This window comes from Bombina bombina, chromosome 2, assembly GCF_027579735.1.
Source record: "Bombina bombina isolate aBomBom1 chromosome 2, aBomBom1.pri, whole genome shotgun sequence".
NCBI lineage: Eukaryota > Metazoa > Chordata > Amphibia > Anura > Bombinatoridae > Bombina > Bombina bombina.
The window spans coordinates 845269073-845288853 of record NC_069500.1 but is presented as its reverse complement, the minus strand read 5'-3'; the positions used below and the strand labels follow the sequence as shown (position 1 = coordinate 845288853).

Here is a 19781-nt window from a genome sequence, read left to right as displayed (position 1 = left end):
TAATTTATCCTTTCCGACCATTACCACTACCTAGTTTAGTGGCTTGAGTTAAGCAGGCGTCAGTGATACAGACTGCTCCGTCTTGGCCGTGAAGGATATGGTTTGCGGATCTAGTGGGGATGTCATCAACTCCTCTGTGGAAGTTACCTTGTTGCAGGGATCTGCTTTCCAAGGTCTCTTTGTTCATCAATGTCTAGATTGTCTGAGGCTGACTGTATGGAGATTGAACGCTTAGTCCTAGCCAAGATAGGGTTTTATGAGAAAGTTATTTTTACTCTCATTCAAGCTCGTAAGCTGGTTGCGCGTCGCATCTATCATAAGGTGTGGAGGACCTACTTATTCTGTTCTCCAGGATGAACTGGAGAAGGGCTTTTCTCCAAGTCCCCTGAAGGGACAGTTTTCGGCCCTGTCTGTGTTACTGCACAAGAGGTTTGCAGAGTTTCCGGATGTGCAGCCATTTGTTAAGGCTCTGCTGGGATCAGACCTGTGTTTAGATCTAAGGCTCCTCCTTGGAGTTTAAATCTTGTCCTTAAGGTTTTGCAATGAGCTCTGTTGGAGCCTATGCATGAAGTAGACATTAAATTGTTGTCTTGGAAGGTTCCTTTCTATTGGCTATTGCTTATGCACACAGAGTATCTGTGATTGCTGCATTGCAATAAGGCTGTTCTACGAAACAAGTTAGGTTTTCTTGGTAAGGTTGGGTCAATTCACAACATCAATCAAGAGATTGTGGTTCCTTTCTTATGTCCTAATCCTTCTTCGTCGAAGGAACGTTTATAGCGTATTTTTGGATGTGGTTTGTCCCTTGAAGTTCTATCTTCGGGCCACAAAGGAATTTAGACATACCTCTTTCTCTGTTTGTTCTCTTTTCTGGGAAGTGTAGGGGTCAGAGGACCTCTTCGACTTCCTTATCTTTTTGTCTGAGGAGTGTCATCCATTTAGCATAGAAACGGCAGGACATAAGCCTCCTCTGAGGATTACGGCTCCTTCTACGAGAGCAGTGGTTTCCTCTTGGGCCTTCAAAGATGTGGCCTTTATGGATAAGATTTGTAAGGTGGCTACCTGGTTCTCCTTACATACTTTTTTCAAAATTTTACAAGTTTGATGTTTTTGCTTTTGCTGAAGCAGCCTTTGGGAGAAAGGTTTTGCAGGCTGTGGTGCCCTCAGATTAGGGTCCGCCTCTCTTTTTTCCCTCCCTTTAGCATTCTGTGTATTCTAGAGCTTGGGTATATGTTTCCCACAAGTAAGAAATGCAGCTGTGGACTATTTCCATATTAAGATGGAAAACATAAATTATGCTTACCTGATATTTTCATTTCCATCTGTATGGGAAGAGTCCAAGGCTCCCGCCCGTGTTCTCCGATGGGCAACCCTAAATTTGAATATTTTTTTTTCTTCTGGCACCTCTTTCACCCTGATATTTCTCCTACTGTTTCTTGTTCCCTCGGCAGAATGACTGGGGTTATGAGGAAGTGGGGGAGGTATTTAAGCCTTTGGCTGGGGTGTCTTTGCCTCCTCCTGGTGGCCAGGTTCAGTATTCCCCACAAGTAAGGAATGCAGCTGTGGACTCTTCCCATACAGAAGGAAATTAATTTATCAGGTAAGCATAATTTATGTTTTTAAAATGTATCAAAGGTATTGGCAATGAGGACCACAGTTCTTAAAGTGAAACCCCCAAAACATTTGCATTGCTGAAGATTAATGAGATATTGTCACAGAGACCACATCTCTGAACTGAACTGAAAATCATTGAAAAGGGAATTATGAAATGTGTATTCTTCCATTTTACCAGGGAAGATAGAAGCTGCAATATTAATAAAACAATGTTATAAGTATTTTTGATGTAATGTTCAGCGGCATCTCCTCTTTTACCCACCTGAATTAGTCAGGGCGAGGCCTTTCAGAATGTTGTACTCCTCCCTTTCCAAATACAGGGTCTGGTACTTGCGAATAAGATGCAAGATGTCGGAGCAAAGGTCAGAGAGACGAGCAGAGCATGAAGAATCCTTGTGCAGCACAATATCCTCTGCAAATACAACCTTGTCTTCGTAGGGTAAGGAGCGAAATATCACGCAAAGCAGGAAGACCTCCATCCAGGCACTTCGCAAAAGGCTCTTCTGGTCTGACTGAGAGAGGGAGGAGAAGCCTAAAAAAATATATAATTTTTTTTTATCAATGCATTAGTAAATAAACAGCACATTTCAAAATATCTGAATACATGATTTATTTAGATACACTTAGAACAGTTATTTTGGTAGCAAATTTCACATTATTTTACATTCCACTATTACCCCTGTAAAAAGCCTTTTTAGCTTGATTCTCTTATCACATAGCTGTGGTAAATGCTCCTGCACTGATCAAGCAATTAATGTTTAGCAGGGTGCAGAGCTAAAGTTCCTGTATCTTGTGGGAAAATCATTGCATGCCCTCTAGGAACAAGGAAAAACAATCTTCATTTTCCCATTTAAATGAAAGGAAAAGCAGACAAAATAAATAATACATGTGCACTGTTCTTTGATTTTAAGAATTTTATGTTGGTTTTAATAAATTGACATTGTTTTTATATCCCGGATCAGCCTTTTCTCGAGAGCTTCAGCATCTTTGCAAGTTATTTGCAGTGGCTGTAACTCCTGTGTCTCTGTACACCAGAGATTAGCAAGATGGGTTGCTATAATCATCCAGCACGCCTCTACTAACTCACCAAGGAGCTTTAACTAAATGTGAGTACCCTGTTTGCTTTGTTTGATCCTTGCTTATATCCTCTGATTGGTCCACACATGTGGTGCCTCCTTTTTGCTTGGATGTTTTTTAGGTTCTTTAAATACTATTATCATGTATATAGTTAGTTTGAGATTCATGAGAAAAAAACTTTAAAATTACATTGTACAGGAAACCAAATTTATTTATTAAATGGCAAAAACATGTTTTGTTAATGCCAGAAAAAGTTCCAAATCTAATAATAAAAAGTATGGAAATGTTTAAACTCCCTCCCCCCATGGTAACTCTCACTCTATCATTTGTAATGTTATCAGTGATGTCATTGATGATATCATGCATAGTTGATGTCATCATCAATGACATCACTAGTGACATCACATAAGACATATTTAATGGCATCACTACTAACTTAATCCGTTACATCATCCAACAGTCAGACAATATATCTATACTAAACCTACATTTCATATGAAATTATGCCAGTTCAGCGATGCTTCTTCTATACAACCAGACAGATTAATTATAGGATGAAATGCATAAAGAACACACAATTGATCAATCAAATGATTTTTTTTCATTTGTTACTACCATTTGCCACCAAAAAAGGACAGGGAAGCAGGAAAAGAAGTATATAAGTTTAGATAATGAGCATTTTAGTTTCTAATGATGTACAGGAGGTCTGACCATTCTTGTTTCCATGTTCCCTATCAAATCCTGCCATATTATAAACTTTTATAAAGGTCTATCCACTCCTGTTATCTCTACATCCCACTCCCATCTCCAAGACTTCTCAGGTGCTGCTCCTGTCTTCTGGAACTCTCTACCCCGCTCCATAAGACTGTCTCCAACCTTGTAAAGCTTCAGACACTCCTTGAAACCCCACCTATTCAGAGAGGCTTACCATCTTTCATCCTAGCCAAACTAATACATGAACTGCCTGACTCACTGCTGCAACTACAACTGATGTGACAAGCTACCCCAAACTTATGTCTCTGCACCCTAAACCTGTAGACTGTGAACTCTCCGGAGCAGGGCCCTCTTCCTCCTGTGCTAGATTTGTTTAGTTTTGTTGTTTTGTATTTTATTACAAATCCTTGTCATTGTATACCCCTATCATTGTACCCAGCGCTACGGAAGTTGGCGGCCCTATACAAATAAATGATAATAATAATAATAATTCACCCCTATATATTTTGTTGCATTGAAAAATATGCTCTTTTGATTGTTTGAGTTACATAATGTTAGATTTTAGTTAAAATTAGTTTTTCCCATTGGAGATATTGGTAACATATCCAATATAATATTTCGGCAAATGCTTTCATTAACAAAATTCAGCTGAAACTTGTTTTGAAACACATTTTTCCTGTGCACAAAATATATTTCTTTTTGTTGTCATTGCTTACTTATATGTATGTTTTCTTTGTTTTGTTTTCTTTGTTTACAGAGAGAGCGGGAAGCTCACAGACAAGGCCAATTCAGTTGTTGCTCTGTAATTGCCATAATGTTGACATCTGTCTTATAACTAATGGAGATAGCTCTTTTTAGGGATTTTTTGTGTTTAGGAGTTAATGTAACACTCCCCTAATTTCTCAGGCTGATAGAAGGTATCACATTAAGCACACATTGGTGTAGCTTTGTTTTTGTTTTTTTGTTTTTTAGGTATTCTCCTTTTAAGGAACAATCAAGGAACTTTACCAAAAAGACATTCGTATTGTATAAATTGTATTCTGTACATAGTTGTAATGTTCCAAACGTGAGGATAGTGCATGCTTACGAAAGGATCCAGTGGCTGAGAAGAGAAATGTTGGATATGTCCCAAGAAGTGACAACAAGGTCTGAGCTAAACATGGTCAGGCTAGCAGATGTCAACAACATGCCAACAATTGAGTTATGGTGTAGTGGCTGGTCGTTAATCCGACAGTGGTTAGTAACTTGCAGGAAATGAGACATCAGAATCAGGTAAAAACACAAGCAAAGGTCTGCAGCAATTGGTCAGAAAAGGTACAAATTCAGGATCTGAGGAATGGTCAAAAGAAACAAGATGCAGGCCATGATTCAGATTCAACAGCAGACAATCAAACACCAGGAATAACTATTTCTGTACTCTGTGATTGTCTCTATACCTATTCAGTATGCATATATGTATATGCTGTATGTTTGTTGTCTCTGTGTGTATGTAGTATCTGTGTGTATTTAATTTAGTTTGTATGTGTATGTAGATCAGAGGGGAGACAGACATTTAAAGAATTTCATGTAGTGGTTTTGTTTGGCTGAGCTCACTGGAACCCAAATAATAAGCAGTTATTTCCATTCTAGGGCAGTAGGTCAGTAACGTGCTGCTGGTTCATATTGTTTTTGGTATATGTTGCTTTACTGTCATGTCTATAGCATTACAGTTGTATATGTGTATTGTATGTGCTATGTGCCTCAAGTAGTATAATATACACTTTGTGCTTAGCCTGACAGGTGACCTAGTCAAGCATGATGTATAAGTCTCATCTGCATGGACTGGTCACAGGCACTTGACAATGCAGTTCATTTCTTAAGAAAAAACAAGGCAAATAATTGGCAAAACTAAACTGACTCACTCCACTTGGGAGCTTTCGATGACATAATCAATGACATCACTAGTGGCACAACCTATGAGGTCACAATGTACAGAATACAAAGTATGGAACACAATGTACCGAGCACAACAAAAGGAGCACAACATATGGAGGACAATGTATGGAGCACAATGCACAGAGCACAATGTACGGAGCACAATGTATGGAGCACAATGTATGGAGCACAATGTATGGAGCACAATGTATGGTGCACAACGTATGGAGCACAATGTATGGAGCACAACGTATGGAGCACAACATATGGAGCACAACGTATGGAGCACAATGTATGGAGCACAATGTATGGAGCACAATATACGGAGCACAATGTATGGAGCACAATGTATAGAGCACAATGTATGGAACACAACGTATGGAGCACAATGTATAGAGCACAATGCATGGAGCAGAATGTATGGAGCACAATGTATGGAGCACAATGTATGGAGCACAACGTATAGAGCACAATGTATGGAGTACAATGTACGGAGCACAATGTATGGAGCACAATGTACGGAGCACAATGTACGGAGCAAAATGTATAGAGCACAATGTATGGAGCACAATGTATAGAGCACAAAGTATGGAGCAGAATCTATGGAGCACAATGTATGGAGCACAATGTACGGATCACAATGTATGGAGCACAACATATGGGGCACAATGTATGGAGCACAAGGTATGGAGCACAAGGTATGGAGCACAATCTATGAAGCACAATGGATGGAGCACAATGTATGGAACACAATGTATGGAGCACAATGTACAGAACACAATGTATGGAGCACAACGTATGGAGCACAATGTATGGAGTACAATGTATGGAGCAAAATGTATGGAGCACAATGTATGGAGCAAAACGTATGGAGCACAATGTATGGAGCACAATCTATAAAGCACAATGGATGGAGCATGTCATAGATACTGGGCTGCAGGGGCTGAACCCTTGCCCCCTGTCACGGATACCAGACAGCTAAGGCCCCCCACCCCCCTACAACCTCACCCCTGTTGTTTCTCAGTGGTTTTGGGCTCCTCAGAGCAACCACCATCTCTGGAGACTGTTTGCTTTGTTTTGGCTTGTTTTTGTGTTCAGAGAAGAGTTGGTTTATGACCAGGAAAACCCTCCTAGGCTGGCCGGGCTCCTGGAACTCCCGGTCGGCCACCTCACAATGGACACCCGCCTAACCCCTCTCAGGCTGGCCAGGCTCCTGGAACTCCCGGTCGGCCACAGGACAGCAGAACATCCGCTAAATTTACCCCTGGTCGCTCCAGCAGCCCTTTGCCCCAGATCTCCACTCTTTTGGGGATTGGTAGTCCCTAGGGAGGACAAGAGCTGAGGTAATTATTGTGACAGACCCTTCTGTCAGGACTGAAGGAGTTAACTGTGTTTAGCTTTAAGAAACTATTTTCTAAACACAAGTTGCTGGCTCCAACCATAATTTAGTTAGTAATAAGAATTCCATTGTTTGATCACCCTCAGAGAGAAAATGCCTAAGTGATAAGAAGAGCCAAGAGTGTCTTGTGGTTGAAGTGTTTAAGTAATATAATTCTATTGTATCATGTCAAAGGGCTTGTTCCCTCCATGTAATGTACAACAGTCTTTCAACCCCCATCTGGGGGGGGGGGTCAGACCTGCATAAATACTAGGCATAGCCTTTAATAAATGACATTCTGTTTAAACCTGAAAACTGGCTGGTTTGTGAATTGCTGATTCCCTATGCAGGACGTTGTTCCCTGGTATTAACCCTTGGTATCCTGTTGGTACCGTAACAATTGGTGGCAAGCGACGGAATGAACCTTATCGCCCAGAAGAGCAACTACACAAGCCAGTAACCTCAGGAAGAGGGGGATTATTACAATACTGACTAAGATGGAAAAGAGAAAAGTAAATTTTGCAGCTTTTAAAAACTTCCTGGAAACAGAAGGAGAGATTGATGGGTACCTTGCGGATTTTGAGAGGCAATGTGCACTACACAAGGTACCCGCAGAGGACTGGGTCACTATATTATCTGGAAAATTATCCGGCCGGGCCAGTGAGGCTTTTCGGTCCATTCCAGATGAGGAAGTCGGGGATTATAATACTATAAAAGAGGCTCTGCTCTCCAGGAATGCAGTTACACCGGAGGCATACCGGAGGCGGTTCAGAGACACTGTTAAATTAGCTGGAGATTCCTACCTTGAGTGGGCATGTAAGGTGCACCGCACAGCAGCTCACTGGATAGCGGGGTGCCAAGCCATATCTAGGGGAAGAGGTGCTGCAGCTATTCCTGTTGGAACATTGCTTCGACAAGTTACCCGCAGGAGTTCGAGAGTGGGTTCGGGACCGTAAACCCTCCACCCTGCAGGAAGCGGCTCGCTTGGCAGATGAGTATACGGATGCCCGCAAACTGGACACTGCTACCACTAAGCCCCCTGCTAGAGTGGAGTACAGACCCCCAGTCACCCCAGCAGCTGCCAGTTACCAAACCCCGGTGCACCGCTATACCACACGGCCTCCGGCCACGAACTACCCTCAGAGAGCCCTGTTCAATTCGCGGGGCTACTCACAACCTATTCGGTGCTTTAGATGTAAGCAACTAGGGCACAAAAGACCAGAGTGTCCCCTAAACGCAGCGAACCAAGCGCAGTCCTGGAGAAGACCCGCCGGCGGAATCCCACGTAATCCTCAGCCTGCGGCCCGCTACGTAGAGGCGCAAGAATGCTGGAGCATCCTACATGAGGCAGACCTTGTGCAAGCTGCCCACCGGAATAACCGGCAACTGGTTAAAGTGAATGGGAAGAAGGTCAGTGGTCTACGGGATACTGGTGCTACCATGACCTTGCTTCAAAAGAACTTGGTGTCTGAGAAACAGTACACTGGAGACACTGTGGCTGTGAGGGTAGCAGGGGGCGATGTGTTCAGCCTACCTGTTGCCAGGGTACATTTGGATTGGGGAGTGGGCGCTAGACCTGTGAATGTGGGGGTCAAGAAGGACTTACCTGCTGAAGTTCTTCTTGGAAATGACTTGGCCCCCCTTGTTTCTGCCTACGCTCCTATGGGTCCCGCTGATGTTAACCCTGTGACTACCTGTGCCCAGATCCGTGCAGCAGAGACTGACCCACCTGCTGCTAAGCCCCAGGACGCTGAGCTCAGTAAATCTCTATCCGCTATTGATATGTGGAGGTCCCGTTACAATGCGCTGATGAAGGAGAAGAGGAGCGCAGAGGAAAAAGCATGTTTAGAATGTGAATCTCTGCTAGACAAGCTGCACCGACAGACTGCAGAAAACACCAGCTTGAGAGTGGGACATGAAACCTTAAAGACAAACTTAGCGACACTTGAGGAGAAGCTGACGCTGGCTCATAGTGAGGTGCAGCAACTCAAGGGCACCCTATGTCAGTATGAAGGGATTGTGGATACCTATAAAGAGCAGGTACAGAAAACTCGTAAAGAAGCTGATGGGATTTTGAAGGACTGTTTGGCCCTGGTCTGGGCACTGAGGAATTTGAACCCTTGTTTGTATGGACAGGAATTCTCTCTCATAACGGGAATACAGATGGATTGTCCCAGCAAACTGACATGCCTACCACCTCCTAGTCCGGTCATCCCCAGGTTGACCCGCAAAAGGGTCAAGCCGGGTCTGCCGGAGTGTTCCACAAGGGGGAGCTATGTGACAGACCCTTCTGTCAGGACTGAAGGAGTTAACTGTGTTTAGCTTTAAGAAACTATTTTCTAAACACAAGTTGCTGGCTCCAACCATAATTTAGTTAGTGATAAGAATTCCATTGTTTGATCACCCTCAGAGAGAAAACGCCTAAGTGATAAGAAGAGCCAAGAGTGTCTTGTGGTTGAAGTGTTTAAGTAATATAATTCTATTGTATCATGTCAAAGGGCTTGTTCCCTCCATGTAATGTACAACAGTCTTTCAACCCCCATCTGGGGGGGGGTCAGACCTGCATAAATACTAGGCATAGCCTTTAATAAATGACATTCTGTTTAAACCTGAAAACTGGCTGGTTTGTGAATTGCTGATTCCCTATGCAGGACGTTGTTCCCTGGTATTAACCCTTGGTATCCTGTTGGTACCGTAACAATTATCGAAGGGGAGCTCCTTTGGGAACTGGGGGTTTTGGACACCCCTAACCCCATAACTTCAACGGACTGTAACTCCGGTCCCCAGTAACGAATCATGCTGATTTTTGGACTGTGGACCGAGAGCTTTAAAATGACACCGCCGCTCCACTGGAATTACCCTAAACAGCCACCCCTAGGTATTGGGATTATGTGAGACTGTGGCTCCTATGGAGGTGCCGGGCTGTCTGGAGGGGCGGGAATGGAGGGAAAATTGTGGGATTGTCCTTTGTGTTATCAAGATGGGCTGTTTGTATAAAAGGAGTGTATGTTTTACAATAAAATCAGTTCTTGTTTAACCTGAATGCTAGTCTGTCTAGTTATTTGGGTTGGCTCCAGCTAAAATCACTTTCCTGGGCTACATAGCAGCCTGTTGCAGGTAAAGGAAGGACCCTCTGACAGAGCTACTCAGTCGGAGTAGCTGGAGTCTGCCACAGGGTGGGACCCTAAGTACTGGTGTTGTCGGGCATCAGGGGTGGCTACAGGCTATGGTCACTTGCCAGCTACATAGCTGCAGTCGGCAGGGAGGAAGCAGGACCCGTTTGGTGGAGCTACCCAGTTGGGGTAGCTGGGGAATCTGTCACATTGGTTGGCAGCGGTGGGATGCTTACTTCTACCTGGAACGTCCAAACCACCAACTGAAGATCTTGCCGGATGGAGCAGTACCATGGGCTCCAGAAGGAAGAATTGAGAACGTTGCTGCAGACTAGAGGAAAAGTCGCTGGCAACAAGACAAAGGCAGTGCTCATAGCTGAACTGATGGAGGACGATCGGGCTAGTGAACAGGCTGGTGGGTCGGACAGTGACCAAAGTGGAGGACAGCCCAGTACAGCCAAAACTCCAGGGACTACAACATCTGACAAACAGCTGCAGGTTCAGTGGCAACTAGATCTCTTTGGACCTAACCCCCCGAGGAGATCATTACTCAGACAGTGACTGACTCCAAGAAGATACACATGTTGGAGCTTCAGAAGTCTATAGGGGAGGTCATGCTGGACCTCCCTTCCCGGCCCAAGAATCTACCTCATGGAGCTTTCTGAACCTTCCACGATGATGGTAGCAAGGATATCAATCGCTACCTACAGCTGTTCAATACCCAGTGTCGGATGCATGGGGTCACTAATGCCGTTAGGGTTACTAACTTAATTGGGAAACTATCCAGTAGGGCCCTGGAGGCTTTCCACACTGTCCCCTCCGAAGATCAAGGCAACTATGACCGGGTGAAGGAGCGTATCCTTGCTCGGTATGGACTCACCCCGGAGGTTCACCGGCTAAAATTTAGGGGACTACACAGACAAGAGGAGCAACCATATACCGAGTTTGCCCACCACTTAGCTAGATCCTTGAACTCCTGGGTTACTGGGTACCACATCACAAACCTAGATGAAGCTGTTCAACTCATCCTCCTGGAGCAGTTCTACAACCGCACCCCAGCAGAGATAAAGGACTGGGTAAAAGACAAGGGACCCAGAACATCTGACCAAGCCACCCCCCTGGCCAATCAGTATGTGGATGCCCGGCGCCAGGCGGCAACAGACCCCCAGCCAGCAACCTGCTCCAGCCCCAGCTCGACCCTCAACGGTCTTTCAGCAGCCCCGGACCCGGCCGCCCCCTGTTTACCCAGCCGGGAGCAGCAATTCTTGTTATGGGTGTGGACACCCTGGACCTGTTATAAGGAACTGCCCAGCCCGACAACAAAAACCCCCAGCCGCCAAGGAACTCTGCCTCAACCTCGTGGGGGTCTCCTCCAGCCCGCACCTATCAGGCCACTACCCATTGTGCCCATAACACGAGCTCCAGCCCCTATGCTGAGTGGACAGGAGAAGAAGTGGGTGTTTTACACCATGTCAGCTCAATGGACCAAGACAACCGTCAACAACACCGGCAAGTTGTCTGGGTCAACGGGCAGGCGGCTAAAGGAATGAGAGATACGGGGCCACCGTTTCTTTGATCCAACCTCACCTCGTTCCCCCCTCAGGCTGCACTGGGCGCACCCTCGCTGTGTGGGTAGCGGGAGGTGAGATCCTCAGGATTCCTACAGCCTGGGTCCATTTGGACTGGAAAACTGACTTCCACAATGTAGAAGTGGGGGTTATGCACCACATCCCTGCCGAGGTCCTGTTGGGAAACAACCTTGGCCACCTTGTGTCCGCCTATATGGGGGATGCCTCTCCAGATACCTGCCCAATGACTACCCACCAGCAGGCCAGATGCCAAGTCACCTCATCAACTATGGGGACCCAGGTATGACCTACCCCCCCGACTCCTACCTTTCCCCGACTGCCCATCCCCACTAACCCCGAACTTACTGACACGCCCTCCTGGGCAACCCCCTCTGACTTTGCTAAAGAAACCTTGAGTGACCCCACCCTAGACCATTACCGAGACCGGGTAGGTGCTGATGCCCAGGGCCCCAGAGATGAACTGTTCCAGTGGGAGGGAGAGCTCCTGTACTGGATCTCCAAGAGGAGAAAAGAACAGGTGCCCAAACGCCAGCTGGTTGTACTGAAGAAGTTTCGGCCCAACCTACTGAACATAAGGCATGACATCCCCTTAGCTGGCCACTTAGGATAGCAAAGGACCCACCACTGCTTGACTCAAACCTTCTTCTGGCCAGGCATTACAGCCGATATTAAGGAATACTGTAAATCCTGTGAGGTTTGCCAGAAGGTAGGAAAGACGGGTGACCATACGAAAGCTCCCCTTCATCCCCTGCCCATTATTGAGGAACCCTTTAGCTGAGTGTCAGTAGACATTGTGGGGCCATTAGCTCGGCCCAGCCCCTCAGGGAAGAAATACATCCTTACAGTGGTGGACTATGCCACCCGATACCCCGAGTCAATCCCCTTGGCCAATATCAAGGCAGAAACCATAGCAGATGCGATGCTCCGTATATTCACCAGGGTAGGCTTCCCTCGGGAAGTGGTTTCCGATCAGGGAACGCAGTTCACTGCGGAAATCAATCAACAGCTATGGGAGTTGTGCGGGATTAAACCCCTGCACAGCGCCCCTTACCATCCCCAGATGAATGGGCTGTGTGAGAGGTTTAACGGGACCCTAAAGCAACTGCTTTGGATGTTCTCAGCCACTCACAAGGACTGGGAGATATTCCTGCCACACCTCCTCTTTGCATATCGAGAGGTGCCTCAGAATCCACCGGGTTTTCCCCCTTTGAACTTCTATATGGTCGAAAGAGGTTAGGGGCCCGCTAGATTTGGTACGAGCCTACTGGGAGGGAGCCACCGGGGGGGGGGAAGAGCACTCTGTTGTGGAGTACGTACTCCAGCTCAGAGACCGGCTGAAGGACCTGGCTGCCCAGGTACGCGAGAACCTTCAAGCCTCTCAGCACAGGCAGAAGTGATGGTACGATTGCATTGCCCGTACCCGAACCCTGATCATGGGACAGAAGGTCCTCGCTCTGAAGCCTGTCAAAACTGACAAGCTACAGGCCTCTTGGCAAGGACCTTACCGGGTTGTGGAACAACTGAACAACACCACATATCTGGTAGCGAAGTGTTCAGATGAAAGGATCCGTTGGACCTTTCATGTGAACATGTTAAAGGCATACATAGAGAGACCCAGAGATGTGGCCACTATCTGTGTGGCGGCAGTGGAGGACTCTGAAAGTCTTCCAATGCCGGAGCTTCCCGGACCTAGTGACACCCCCAGGGGGTGGATGACATATCCCTTGACAATAGGTTAGAGCCCGGACAGAAAAGGCAGGTCCGGCGACTCTTGGAACAAAGAAGTGACATGTTCTCTACTGTCCCTGGGTTTACCACCACAGCCATCCACCAGGTGGAGACCCCGGGACAGACCCCCCTGCAACAGACTGCCTACAGAGTCCCAGGGTTAGGAGCGGCCAGTACTTGGGCAGAGATTAAGGCAGACTTAAGACTCTGGCTCCTGGAACTCCCGGTCAGCCGCCTCACAACGGACACCCGTCTAACCCCTCTCAGGCTGACCAGGCTCCTGGAACTCCCGGTCGGCCACAGGACAGCAGAACATCCGCTAAATTTACCCCTGGTCGCTCCAGCAGCCCTTTGCCACAGAGCTCCGCTCTTTTGGGGATTGGTAGTCCCTAGGGAGGACAAGAGCTGAGGTAATTATCGGAGGGGAGCTCCTTTGGGAACTGGGGGTTTTCGACACCCCTAACCCCATAACTTCAACGGACTGTAACTCCAGTCATCAGTAACGAATCATGGGCTGTGGCATCTGGGGACTGAGAGCTTTAAAATGCCACCCTGAAAGGGCTGCCGCTCTACTGGGATCACCCGAAAACGCCAACCCTAGGTATTGGGATTATGTGAGACTGTGGCTCCTATGGAGGTGCCAGGCTGTCTGGAGGGGTGGGAATGGCGGGAAAATTGAGGGATTGTCCTTTGTGTTATCAAGATGGGCTGTGTGTATAAAAGGAGTGTATGTTTTACAATAAAATCAGTTCTTGTTTAACCTGAATGCTAGTCTGTCTAGTTATTTGGGTTGGCTCCAGCTAAAATCACTTTCTTGGGCTACATAGCAGCCTGTTGCAGGCAAAGGAAGGACCCTCTGGCAGAGCTACTCAGTCAGAGTAGCTGGAGTCTGCCACAGGGTGGGACCCTGAGTGCTGGTGCTGTCGGGCATCAGGGGTGGCTACAGGCTTTGGTCACTTGCCAGCTACATAGCTGCAGTCGGCAGGGAGGAAGCAGGACCCGTTTGGCGGAGCTACCCAGTTGGGGTAGCCGGGGAATCCGTCACAGAGCACAATGTATGGAACACAATATATGAAACACAATGTACTGAACACAATGTATAGAGCACAATGTATGGAGCACAATGTATAGAGCACAATGTAGGGAGCACAATGTATGGATCACAATGGATGGAGCACAATGTATGGAACACAATGTACGGAGCACAATGTACGAAACACAATGTATAGAGCACAATATATGTAGCACAATGTATGGAACACAATGTATGGAGCACAATGTACTGAGCACAAAGTATGAAACACAATGTACAGAGCACAAAGTATGGTACTCATTTTATGGAGCACAATGTATGGAGCAAAATGTATGAAGCACAATGGATGGAGTACAATGGATGGAGCACAATGTATGTAACACAATGTACAGAGCACAATGTACGGATAACAAAATGTATAGAGCACAATGTATTTAACACAATGTACGGAGCACAATGTATAGAGCACAAAGTATGTAGCACAATGTAGGTAGCACAATGTATGGAGCACAATGTATGAAACACAATGGGGAGAGAGGTGGACTACCTCTGCTCCCTGGGAATTTGTCTGCCACAGGGGAGATAGACCATCTGTCTCCTCTCCTGGGAATAGGTTCCAATACTGGGGAGAGAGGTTGGCTACCTCCTCTCATTGGAAATCATTCTGCCGCTGAAGAGAAAGGTGGGCTAACTCTACTCCCTGGGAATGGCTCTGCCACTTGGGAGAGAGACCGGCTGTCTCTCCATCCCTCCATCCCATCTCGTCTTGCGCAGAAACCGGTTCGTTGAGATGGGCCAGCATTTGCTGCATGTGCCATAGGAACACTTCTTCCGTAGCTGTGCATAGAGGGGGTAGAGTCCACTGTTAATCGTCCTCATTGCCAACCTTTCAGCCAGGCCTTCAGAGCTTTCAGCTGTTACCACCTGATAGTCCCAGGCAAAGGGAGCCTCTCCGGGCTGCTGAGCAGAATCTAGCAGCTTTTTGTAGGCCACATCCAGCTCCCATTCCTGGACACTTATAAAATCCAGATCGGTTTGCAGCCAGGGTACCCCCAAGAGATTCAGCAGTCTCTCCCGGTACTCGCTAATTTCCTCCAGTCTCCGTTCTGCCTCGCTCCCAAAGTTTGGGTCCTCTGTCAGCTTTTGGAATAGCATTCCAGGGCTGCCGAAGCCAAATCCCTCTGAGGGAGTGGCATCCTCCAGCCATGGCTGTACTTGCATAGCATACCATCGGAGGGCCCTGTAGCCATAATCCAGCACCATCTCTGTCTGGACCAGTCCAGCTAATGCAGACAGCCATTCCTCCCTGGAATGCTCTCCCAGGAAAGGCACTCGTAAGTCTAGCTGGAGCCAGTACTTTTCCTCAGCAGTGCGAAGGACCTTTCCATAATAGTCCTGCTCTTGTTGAAGAGCCCCCCTCCATAGTTGCTGGTGGATAATGTCTTTCAATACCAGCTCGTCCTGTGCAGAACCAGGATCATCCAGCTGGCCAGTGCCTCTTGGATACCTGACTGGGTATCTCTGCCAAAAGGTCCTACTTCCTCCCCGGAGCCTGTAGCTGTATAGCTGGAATGTGTAGCTATAGAGGGGAGAGAAGTGATTATAGCCAGAGCCCACTCAAATAACCAGAAAAGACCAGTATTCAGGCGAAACACAAACAGACTTTATTGTAAAACACACACATACACAAAGCTCATCATGATAAGTGTCTTATCTGACCCCCAGATCTCCCGCTATTCCCGTCCCTCCAGACAGACTGGTACCCCCTAGTCGTCATAGTTCCATACAGTCCCCGTAATACAGAGATGGTGGTTTTGGGGTGATCTCGAGGGAGCAGAGGCTATTCCTGGGTACCGATGGAGAGCTCTGGGCCCTAAGGTGTTCCAGTCCAAAAAGTGACATGATTCATCGCTGGGGGCTAGAGCGACAGTGGATCAAATGTACACCAGGTAAGCCAGGTGGAGTATGGGTTGTAGGGGGTCTGAAATCCCAAGTTTCCAAGGGAGCTCCCTTCCGGCAATCACCCCACCTCTTGCCCTCCCTAGGGGGGTACCAAACCCCAAAAGAGTGGAGCTCTGGGACAAAGGACTGTTGGAGCAAACTGGGGTAAAGATCATTGGGTTTCCAGGGTAGGCCGGCTAGTAGTTCCAGGAGCCCAGCCTGCCGGGAATGGGTCAGGTTGTCAGCGATCAGCTCTTCCATGATGAGGTGCAAATAGTGAAAACATAACACAGAGAGAGTTTTGGACATCCCATAAGCCATGAAAGAGCTCAAAACAATATAATAATCTATGTGCCAGGTAGTAGGGGGTGAGGGGAAGCCTTGGCAGCCTGGTATCTGTGACAGAGCACAATGTATGAAGCACTATGTATGGAGCACAATGCACAGAGCACAATATACGTAGCACAATGTAAGGAGCACAATGTATGGAGAACAATGCACAGAGCACAATGCACAATGTACGGAGCACAATGTATGGAGCACAATGTATGGAGCACAATGCAAGGAGCACAATATACGGAGCACTATGTACAGAGCACAATGTATGGAGCACAATGTATAGAGGCCCTTTAGTACAGGCTCAGGGATATGCCACACTAAATCTCCTATTAGCGGGGCCCTGGACTCTGTAAAGAGGGGTCTGGATTAGCCCGGGTCACCCAGCTAAATTAAGTATAATCCTGTAGTTGATAATGTGTGCAGCAAAATAACAATTAAAATAATTGTATTTAAAAACTAATGTAAATGTTACCGTAAAGCTGTAATGTCAGGGTTTATAACAGGGAAGGGGCGCAAAATGTGTCTGCCTGTCTAGCCAAGAATCCTAGCACTGGTCCTGTTCCTAGTAAAATCTATAAGGCTTTATTTAAGGAGCAAGTGGGAGGCTAATACAAATATACAGAAAAAATAGTATAGTGGATAATATGCAGTTGGTTAAATGTCTAAAATCTTGGAGTCAGAAATCTTTGGGAAGATTTTATCCATGGGGGTTAGATTACATCAATTACTTAAGCCTTTGGTTCCTTTGGAGAATGGGTATTCATAGGTTAAATTACTGAGGAGGCACTCAGCAATGTTAAACATTTACTTTTACAAAATAAACAATATATTATGGGGGACATAAACACAATTGGCAGCAGTAACTTTATACCTTGTCGGCTCCAAACAAGAGATGGACTGATTTTTGACCCTTGCATATAATTGTTTAAATCAGAAGTGCCACTCACAGGCTTTTAAGAGAAGGGAGGGACATATCACTGAACTTATGATGCTCATAAATACTGCATACCATGAAAATGAAATGAGTGAGATATGATTGTACAATCCAAACCTCTACCCTTCAAAAGATCCACGCCTGGTGTTTGCCTGACTTAAGAAAGACAAACAGGAATAAATCCATAATATATTTTGTGCATGTACATACAGGCAAGAATAGTATGGAGGATCTGCAAAAATGATAAATTATGAATGTTTATTATATCATATAAAACACCAATAACTTACCCGGAATGTTGTTGGCCCAGCTGATTATGTTAACAATCTCTTGGTCAGCAAGGTCACGCAGAGTGTTCATGGTGTTCAGGTATGCATCTGTCAGAACTGGATTTGACATGGGAAGCAACTGATCCAATTTTACCACCAGCCAATATGATACCACTGCATTCATTGGATCTGAGTAAAAATATAATAATATTAATAATAATAATTATTATTATTATTTGTATTATTATTATTATTATAAGATAAGATAATAGATAGGAGACCAAATATCACAAGATTGGGGATATTAGGTTTGTGATTAGTTCAAATACTTTTGAAAAACTCATGCAGTCTACCAATATTTCCTTCTGGTGTAAAAACTTTTATCTTAGAATAACGTTATGAATTTCTCTGGGATTTTTGAATTCCCAAATAGTCTCTGCCCTTTCCTCCTTAACTGGAAGTCTAATGCAAGAAGCAAGAACCCTTTATGTAAAATCATGTATTCTACAGATTATAAATTAAGCCTCCAGCTTAAGATCATAGCACCTTTTTTTTCTCATTTTGCTCTTTTTATTACAAATATTTTCATCCTCAGCATTACTAAATCCCAAACTACCCATTGCCCCTAAAGGTGCATTTGTGTGGGCATTGCCCTTAAAAGGGCAATCAGCTATTTAGTGACCATTAAAAAATAAAAAAGCTTTAATCTAAAAACAAAAACACCCAAAAAAACAAAAAAACACCCCAAAAAATAAAACAAAACCCTAAGTTAAACCCCAAAATAGGTACTCACAGTTACTGAAGGCCGGCGGTGAAGGTCTTCTTCCAGGTGGCTCCATCTTCATCCATCAAGGGGACATCTTCTATCTTCATCCGGAGCAAAGACGGCGTGGAGCATAGGCAGCTGCGAAGCAGAAATCAGCCAAGAGCTACTGAAATCCTATTGGTTGTTCAAATCAGCCAATAAGATTTCAGTAGCTCACATCCTATTGGCTGATTTCAACATTTCAGCTAATAGGAATGCAAGTTACCCCAATTTAAATGCGGTACCTTGCATTAAATTTTCAGTGTACGGCGGAGATCGTAATGTAAATGGAGTACCTTTCATTCAATCTTCATGTGATGATCACATGAAGAGTAGCCTCCATGCCGCTGATGACCATCGCCGCTGAAGACTGCTGCTCTGGTTTCTGCGCATTGTGGAAGACGATAAAAGATGTCCCTGTGCTGGATGAAGATCGAGCCACCTGGAAGAATACCTTCACCATCAGACTTCAGGAACTATGAGTACCTATTTTGGTGTTAGACAGGTTTTTTTTTTATTTTTTGGGTGTTTTTTTTAGATTAGTGCTTTTTTATTTTAATGGGCAGCAAAAGAGCTTATTGCCCTTTTAAGTGCAATGCCCATACAAATTCCCCTTTAGGGGAAATGGGAAGGTTAGTTTTTTTAGATTTTTATTTTTTTATTTTGGGGGGTTTTGTGGGTGGGGTGGGTTTACTTTTAAGGGGTAATTGGTACTTTATTTAGGTAACAGAGCTAATTGCTTTAGGGCAATGCCCTACAAAAGGTCCTTTTAAGGGCTATTGGTAGTTTAGTGTTAGTGGTTTTTTCTTTTAGATTAGGGCTTTTTTTATTTTACATCAGCGACTGCTTATCTGACATTTCTTCCTGGATTGCCTCTCACCACCTAAAAATCAACATGTCCAAGACTGAGCTTCTTCTAATCCCCCCATCTAATTCTAAACCAGTTTCTAACTTTACTATCACTGTTGGCAACACCACTATCTCCCCATCACCCCATGTCCGCTGCCTGGGAGTTACACTTGACTCCAATCTGTCTTTCATATCCCACATCCAATTGCTCTCTTCATCCTGTCACAACCACCTACGCAATATCTCCAAATTCATCTTTTACTTAGTGCTGAAACTACTAAACAGCTAATCCATTCCCTAGTAATTTCCAGGCTTGACTACTGTAATAACCTACTAACTGTCCTTCCTCTCTCCCGCCTCTCCACCTTCAATCCATCCTAAATGCCTCTGCTAGGCTAATCCACCTCTCCCAACACTCTGTATCTGCTGCACCCCTCTGTGAGTTCCTTCACTGGCTCCTGATTCACAGCAGAATTAAATAAAA

At 45.5% G+C, this 19781-nt stretch overlaps 1 protein-coding gene across 1 annotated transcript in view; it reads right to left on the bottom strand.

Annotated features, from left to right (window-relative positions):
• Positions 1-19781, bottom strand: part of LOC128647330 (steroid hormone receptor ERR1-like) — a 195741-nt gene that overhangs the window by 73486 nt on the left and 102474 nt on the right. Inside the window, exons 5-6 of the mRNA XM_053700116.1 lie at positions 17665-17832; positions 1877-2146 (exon numbers count right to left, since the gene is read on the bottom strand). Coding sequence (XP_053556091.1) covers positions 1877-2146; positions 17665-17832 — 438 coding nt within the window. The remainder of the gene's footprint in view (positions 1-1876; positions 2147-17664; positions 17833-19781) is intronic.